The 8,640-nt window shown below is 34.0% G+C and overlaps 1 protein-coding gene across 7 annotated transcripts in view; it reads right to left on the reverse strand.

Annotated features, from left to right (window-relative positions):
• Kiaa1109 (KIAA1109 ortholog) overlaps positions 1 to 8,640 on the reverse strand; it is a 213,952-nt gene that overhangs the window by 194,885 nt on the left and 10,427 nt on the right. For all 7 annotated transcript variants that reach the window (XM_010611104.2, XM_033760040.1, XM_010611092.2 and 4 more), the window contains exon 3: positions 2,077 to 2,206. In XM_010611104.2, coding sequence (XP_010609406.1) covers positions 2,077 to 2,173 — 97 coding nt within the window. In that variant the 5' untranslated portion in view covers positions 2,174 to 2,206. The remainder of the gene's footprint in view (positions 1 to 2,076; positions 2,207 to 8,640) is intronic.

The raw sequence follows: 8,640 nt of genomic DNA on the forward strand, positions 1-8,640 counted from the left end.
AAAAAAAAAAAAAAAAAAAAAAAAAAAATCACTCAAATGTTTTTCTGCTTGTTACCATTATTTTTGTTTTTGGAAGGATTTTCACAGAACAGAAAAAAGTAAATTTTAGCGGTAAGAAAGAGAACAGAGCCAGGGATTTAGCTCAGTGGTTCCACCACTTGCCTTGAGTTTGATCCCCAGTAACAAAAAAAAAAAAAAATGTGAAGAAAGACTTCTGCTTTGATATTAATTTTCTTTTCTTGAATTTAATAATTTACAATAGTTCAATTTCATCATGTAGAAAATACAGAACACGTTTAAGCCCATTCTCATCTATAAATCATAAAACATTACAATTCCATCTATATACCTTTCACCTCTACTCTTATTTCTGTGATGTCATAAAAGAATCATAAGCATGCACTCAGAAAAATAAAATAGCTGTGCAATCCAAGTTATTTAATGTCTGTGGGCCTCAATGACTCAACATGTTGGAAGGAAAAGAACAAAACCTATCTGCTCAGAGTACTGAGCCAACACATGCAAAATGCCTATGGTATTTTGCACACGGAGCTGAACAAAAATAATCATCCTCCTTTTTCTTCCTTACCTTTCCTTTTTTACTGTTTTCAGTGCCTATGACAAAATTCAAATCACATATTGGCTTTTATGAAAACTTCCTGAGCAATTTCTCCTTTTCCTGGTTATTTTTGTACTTCTTCCTAGCATTCCTTCACATCCATTCATTCATTCATTCACTCATATCCCCTCCCCTCCTCTGCTTCTCCTTATCTCCTTTGCCATTTAATTCTACTCTGTTTTGAACTACAATATTTATATTTTTTTGTTTCTTTTTTTAAGACAAGATCTCTTTATGTAGTCCAACCTGGCAATGAATTCATTATGAAGCCTAGGCTAGACTTGAACCTGAGATCCTTCTGCCTCAGCTTCCCAAGTGCTAGAATTATAGGCAAGCACTGTCAGACCCAGCTTGAACTATTTGTGGAAAACTTCTAGGGTATTAAACAGTAATTATAAATAGCAAAGTCCACTGTTAATTACACAAGGAGTAAGAATATAGATTGAAAGATTAATTAGGAATATATATTCTATTTCACTGTAAAAATATTATTTACCATGAGAACTTGTACTTTTACAATAAAACACACAAAAGTGGGGAGATAGTTGGGAAGGTGATATGAAAACAATGCTGAGATTCCACTTCACTCCTGAAAGAATGGCTGCCATCAAGAAATTAACCAATAACAAATGCTGGCAGCGTTGTGGGGAAAAAGGAATCCTCCTCCACTGCTAGTGTGAGTGCACACTGGTGCAAACACTGTGGAAATCAATATGGAGATACGTCAAAGAACTAGGATTAGAGGTCCCATTTGACCTAACTATTTCCTTGCTGGGTATCCTCCCCCAAAATTAAAGGAATCATACTACAGTGATATATGAGCACCCATGTTTATAGTGGCACAGTTTGTAATAGCTACATCTTGGAAACAGCCCGATTGCCCATCAACTGGTGACTGGATAAAGGAGATATGGTGCTTTTATAAAACGTATTACTTAGCCATGAGGAATGAGAAAATGGGGACATTTATAGCTAAATGCATGCATATTGAGGGTACACCCTTAAGTGAAATAAATAGGATACATGTGTAAATAACGAACAGTTTCTCTGGTGTTAGAAAATGAAAGTGTAAATAAGGACCAAAATGTAGTATAGATAATGTAAAATAGGAAGATAAGGCCCAAAGGGAAGGGGAAGTGAGAAAGGTAGAGGAAGGGAATAGAATAAACATGAGAAAAGGAAAAAATGGAAACAAAGTCTTTGCAAATAGGGAGGGGTGAAGAGGTTGAAGGGAGGGAAGGGAAAGAGGGAAATAAATAAGAAACAAGATATATCATGCAAAGGTACAAATTCCTAATGATGAATGCCATCATACTACATACCTAAAAGGTACCAATTAATTTAAAAATAAATAAATGTTATTGTAGTCCAAGTTCAGTTAACCACTGCATAAAGTCTGTCAGTAGTCACAATGGGCATAAAGCACAATAAAGTACAAGAAAATATATTCTACTTACCAACAAGAAGCCATACAACATTAGAATTGTGTTCTGTCAGAAAATCTTCTAACTGAGTTATACTAGGTACAATACTGTCATTCTTCCTTTGATCCATTACTGAGGTCTTCCCAAAAGAGCATCTAAAGGCCTAAAAGAGATCAAAGATTATATTAAGAGTCATAGATTTATAAAATTCAAGAGATGTCATGTAAAAGTGGGGGGTCTCCTATTAAATTAATTTTTTGCTACTTTCATTGATGAGAATGAAAAAAAAGAACAACAATGTGCCCACATTTCTATCTAAAACATGAAACAAAGGATAATATTAAAACATCCTAATCTCACCACTCTAAATATAACACTAAGGATAAGTTACAAAAAGAGGGCATGACTGTTCTTAAATCTAATAAATACCTACCTATCTTAACAATAAGGAACACTTATCATGTAAATTATGTAAACTCATCTAGTTTTGTCCCAAAAGTTGCAACTTAATAATCTATTTTATAAGTTAGATAAATCTCTGTTAATGTTCATCACCTCTGTGTACTCTTCATTATTCCATGAGGAAATAATCTTCCTAGCTCAGATTCACTCAGGGCAGAGTTTGAACCATAAGCAGATCTTCTGCTAGCAGATGCTCTAAATTATACTATCAAATTGCTACCTAACATGGGACAAATATGTGTGAAAATGTATATACACACACATACACACATAAACACAAACACCCGCAGATGATGAATATGAATATTTAGATGTACCAAGAATTAATAAAAAAGCGGGGCATGGTGGCACACACTGTTAGCCTAGGCTGGCCAACCTAGTCATTTAACAAGACCGTGTCTCAAAACAAAAATTTTAAAAAGGACTGGAGAGGTAGCTAGGTGTGAAGGTCCTGAGTTCAATACCCAGTATTCCTCCCCCGAGAAGAGTAAAAAATAAAATTGGGATGGGTGATTTGTCTTGGCTTTCTTTGTTTTGTTTTGTTTGGTTTGGTTTTTAAAGGAATGAAGTTCTTATGTTGTGATCTAAAAAATAAAAATATTCTTCTGATAATACAGTAATGTGACTAACCCTACCTTCCTATAACAAAATTACTTTGCAACCAGAAAAGATGAAAAAAGCTAATCATAGATTTATCTAGTTAATAATTCTCTAATACTAAGCAGTACAGATGTTTTTATTTTTATTTTTTTTCAGCTTTAATTGAGTTTATTGGTACATTTTAGGGATGTTTTTATTTTTAAAAAATAGAAAAACTAAAATTTTTTCTGGGTGTAGGAAGATTGTATGAGGACAACTTTCTCATTGCAATTCAGTACAGTTGACTGAAAAATATTTTGATTCATCATAGCTCTTATTTTTGTAGAAAATAAAACAAGTGTACAAACTGGATAAGACAACAATGCCAGACACTGTCTAAAATGGACTACAATATTCCATATTTCCACATTGTGATCTTAGCATCATTTACAGAGGCAAATTAAACATATCTTCAAACATTAAGACTTCAATAACTATTCATAGTGCTATAAAAATCAAAAGAGCTAAAGAAAATTGAGTATGTTTTCATCTTCCAATTATCCTTTTGTTCTACTGTCTATAAACAATAAAAAAAATTCTCATTCTGCCAAAAAGCAAGGGTACTTTTACACTATGAGCTTTCTGTTTCATCTTTTCTTAGTTTTTTAAACTAAAATAAAATTTTAAAGATGCTTTTGAAAAAACGTATAATCTAAAAATAAATATTCACATATTTTATGATTCCCTATATACTACTAAATAACATCAGTACCTATTTCATACGTACTTTCACCATTTTATTTTTTTTTTCTTTATTGGTACATTTTAGGTATACAATAGTTACATTCATTGCTGGGATCTTGGACCTTTACATGACTTATCTTGGTTCTTATATTCCCCATTCTCCTGGCCTCTCTTCACCCACTCCATGCTTCCCTGTTTACAAAGATTTTGTTTCCTTTTTCCTTTTCTCATTATATTTTATTTTTCCTTCTTACCTTTCCCCTACCCCTTCCACTTCCCTACACTTTTAGACCTTTCTTCCTAGTACATAATATCGATTATACATGTTGATTTTTATTTACACTTTTAGTTTATCACACCAGAGAAACTATTCAGTATTTACCTATGTCCTATTAATTTCACTTGAGTATGTCCTCAGTGTGCATCCACTTAGCTATAAATGTCTCTAGCTTCTCATTCTTTATGGATAAGTAGTACTCCATTTTATTAAAACAAAAACAAAAACAAAACACATCTTCTTGATCTCCAGTTGATGGGCATTTAGGTTGTTTCCAAGTTTTAGCTATTATAAACTGTGCTCTACAAACATGGGTGAGCTTATATCATTATACTATGATTCTTTTAATTCTTTTGGGAAGATACCCAGCAGGGAAATGGCTGGGTCAAACAGGACTTTTAATCCTAGTTGTTTAAGGTATCTTCATATTGATTTCCACAGTTTTTGCACCAGTCTGCACTCCCACCAACAATGAAGCACGGTTTCTTTCTCCCCACAACCTCACCAACATTTGTTATTGGTTGATTTCTTGATATCAGCCATTCTTTCTGGAGTGAGATGGAATCTTAGTGCTGTTTTCATCTGCATCTCTGGGATGACCAGTGATGCTGAACTTTTTTTCATGTTTATTTGCTTTTACTTCCTGGTTTAAGAAATGTCTGCTCATTTCAGATGCCCATTTTTGAATTGGGTTTTTTAATTTGGGGGCCTGATTTTGTTTAGTTCTTTATATATTTTGGACAATAGACCTCTGTGTGAGGAACAGCTGATAAAATTTTTTTCCCACATTGTAGGCTCTCTCTGAGCTCTGTTGGTGATTTCTCTACAGTGCAGAAGCTATTTAATAAGATGAGATCCCAGTTGTTGATCCTTTCTGCTAGTTCCCATGTAACTGAGGATTTGTTCATAAAGTCTTTTCCTATGCCAATGTCTTCAAGAGTTCTACCTAACTTACCTTCCAACGAGTTTAATGTTTCTGCTTTAATATTTAGATCTTTAATCCACTTCAATTTTAGTTTAGTGCATGGTGAAAGATAGGGGTCTAGTTTTAATTTTTGGCAAGTTGAAATCCAGTTTTTCCAACCCCATTTATTACAGAAGCTATCTTTCCTCCAGTAAGGATAGTTGGCTCCTTTGTCAAAGAAGAGGTAGCTGAGCATACTTTTTCCATTTTAAAAGATGTCTAGCCAGCACACTACTAAAGATGGAAGACAGCATGACTCCTACAGGCTAAGTGAAAGGTATGTCCTGACACTCAGTTTTGCACCTTAGAAAGACAATATGTTTCTAACCAAATCCAGGAAGTGGTGATCTATCCATCAAAAGGACCATGAGTCCTCATCCAAAATCACCATCATCCACCACTGTAGCATCTCACAGCCAAAAAAAGAGCATAAAAAGAGGTTGCTCAGGCTGCAAGAATAGCAAAGGCAGCAAAGTACACAATCAATTTTTACCAACATTTTTCCAACTATTATATTAAATCCTTTAAGCAAAATCAACAGAAAAAAAGACTCATTACTTAAAAGAATATACTGTGACCAAGGACAGGAATACTGTGGCTAAGACTTAATAAAGGCCCTAAAGTAAGAAGAGGCTATTCTGGTATAAAGGAATAATAAAGCAAGGCACAGACTATTGTGTTGAAACTAGGGCTACATGTTCACCAACATTTATTGGTACACCAGCAACTAGATACTGATACAAACTAGATACTGATATAAGAATCTACTACATTAATCATCATGGAGCAAATGATGCCATGATGAACAGAAAAAGCATAGCTGTTTCCTCTTCCTCTACTCTTCTGAACAGTTCAATATAGATGCTGAAAGTGAGGCAGGCAGCGTAAGTGGTATGAGCATGGTGGGTAGAAGGGACAGGAGTCTCACTGGCCTAGAGTGGAATGTTAGAGCCTGATAAGGGTAAATTAAGTATCCTTTCAAGGTTATGGAGCAGAGGCAACACTTCAAGGTGTCAAAGCCAAAGTGGGATGAGGAAGGCATGCTTGCAAAACTTCCAGGTGCTGGGCCCTGGAGCCTGGATGGAGGGTATCCACAACAGAGTAAGAATGGCAAAGAGAAGCAGCCCAACCCAAGTTCTCAGAGCCTAGCATATGCAAAGGAAGGGTTCCTATTCAGGATATTAGAGCCCAGGAGGAAGGCATCAAACATAAAAGGCTCAAGTAGGGCTCCCAGGACAGCAACCTCAGTAGTATGCATGGAGCAGAAGCTGAAGTCAGATAAGCAGGGTGTGTGTCCACCAGATGATCCTTGCAGAGTGTGAGAGAAGGGATCAATGAAGTGAATATATTAAGGATAATGAGAACCAAGTTTCTCAGCACCGTTGGATACACAAAGAAAGAAAATTACTATGAATCTGGATGATGGATAAGAATAGGAAATGCGGTTTTCAATAAAAATGAGTGTAGAAAAATAAAGCTATAAATGTATACATGCATGTGTATGGGTATGTTCATTAACAGATATAGAAAGTAGTAAAACCCCAGTAAAGATAAGTAGAGAACTTTGCTTCTAAAAGATACTTTCTACTAAAAGAAATCAGGTATCTTGCAGAAATGGCTGATTCTACACTAAAGCAGGGAAAGTAAAGATAAACCCTTTTTTCTACAAAGGAAAGAATTACTTAAAGAATGATGGGAACATGTGAAAAAAATACAGAGCCAACTTTAAAGAAACACTTAAAGCAAAATCTGGAACAATTTAAAAATAAATGATAGCAATGGATTACAACTCAATTAATAGGACAGAAATCTATGCATCCATACCAATAAAAATAATTTTGATTAACAACAGGAGAGTCATATTACCTCAAAATGACGACCCCCTTCCTACATACTTATTAATGATAAAGGGGAAAAGAAAAGCTTTGAAAGAGCCAACAGGAAAGGGATCAAAATAAAAACTATCAATAACAGGATAAACTGAAATTGTATGCCTCATAATAAAACAATTTTGCTTCTCTAATATTGCTACAAAGATGTCTGTAACTTGAATCTAATCTACCTAGGTTGTCTCTCTTGACTATGATTAATAGTAATTTTTAATGCATCTTAGTACCCACAATACTAATGAGTTTTTCACACAGCTACCACATTCTAAGATACCATTTTGATGTTATCTATTATTTAAGAAAATCACAACTGGTCTATATGTTATAAAACATGCTTTCAAATATTTTCATGATTTACCTATTCGCTCTTCATTCTTCCTTAAATTCATGGTATTCAATGCAAAACTAGCATTAGAAAAGAAATTGTGGCAAACATTATTTTAGTAATATACCAAGAAAAACATGAAAATATCAAATAGTTGAATCAAACACAGTTACAAACCACAGACTTAGCAAACTTCCTCATTTAGCACCACAGTTACTATGACCATTTTATGAAACATCTTTCCAGTTGGTCAACAGGTACTAAGCTTCAGTTACACAGAAGAAATAAGACCTGGTGTTCTACTGGGCTATGCAGTCACTATAGAGAATGACAACACACCATTCATTTCAATAAAGCTAGAAGAAAGAATTTTTAATGTTTTAAATGCAAATAAATGATAAATGCTTAAGGAGATAAGTATGATTATCATGAACTGAATATTGCACATGTACATACACTGAAACATCACACAGTACCTTATCAATATGTATAATTTTTATGTATCAGTCAAAAATAATAGTTTTCAAACTTAATTACCCACAACTTTTTTATGAAATATCATATTCAGACTATTTTATTTCTCTCCCACTGGATGAAGGAAATATTTAAGTTGTAGTTGCATGGACAAATTTTTATTATAATTATCAATGCACAATAAATTATATAAATTAATGTGTTTCTCTGTGACATTTCTAAACGTACATTTACCATGCTTTGATTAGAGATAGCATTTCAAATTTTTATTTGGTCCTTCAAAAAGGGAGGCCATGCTACAAATCAATAGAAAAATGAATAAAATATATAATCAAAGTAATTAATACCACTAGCAGTTAGAGACAAATATCACCTATCAATTAAACAAGTGAAAACTAGAAAAGACTGCAAACTATGTTAGCAGTGATTTAAGGAAATGGGTACATGTACAAAGTTGGTGGAAATAAAGTAGTAGCATTTAAGAAAAACACTGAATCAGCTACTATAAAAACTATGAATGTGTCTTAGACATTCTTCTCCTAGAACTCCATTCCTCAAAAGGATTTCCTCAGCAGAAAGATGATTTTTCAAGGACAATCACTGCAGCATTACATATTATGCACTGGGAAACCATAAAAAATGCCATTTAATAGGCAAATGGTTAAATTATGGTACACTCTATAAAAACAATATGCAGACTTTTAAAACGAAAGCCATCTAGGGCCGGGGATTTTTAGCTCAGTGGTTGTGCCACCTGTTTCACAAGTGCAAGAGCCCATGTTTGATCTCTAGTACCAAAAAAATAAATAAAATAAAATGAGAGACATCTAATGGCTGATAATAGGTTATGTCCAGAATGTATAACAGGAAAAAGTTGAGAAGC

Source organism: Fukomys damarensis, unplaced genomic scaffold, assembly GCF_012274545.1.
Source record: "Fukomys damarensis isolate Sample0158 unplaced genomic scaffold, DMR_v1.0_HiC HiC_scaffold_38, whole genome shotgun sequence".
Taxonomy (NCBI): domain Eukaryota; kingdom Metazoa; phylum Chordata; class Mammalia; order Rodentia; family Bathyergidae; genus Fukomys; species Fukomys damarensis.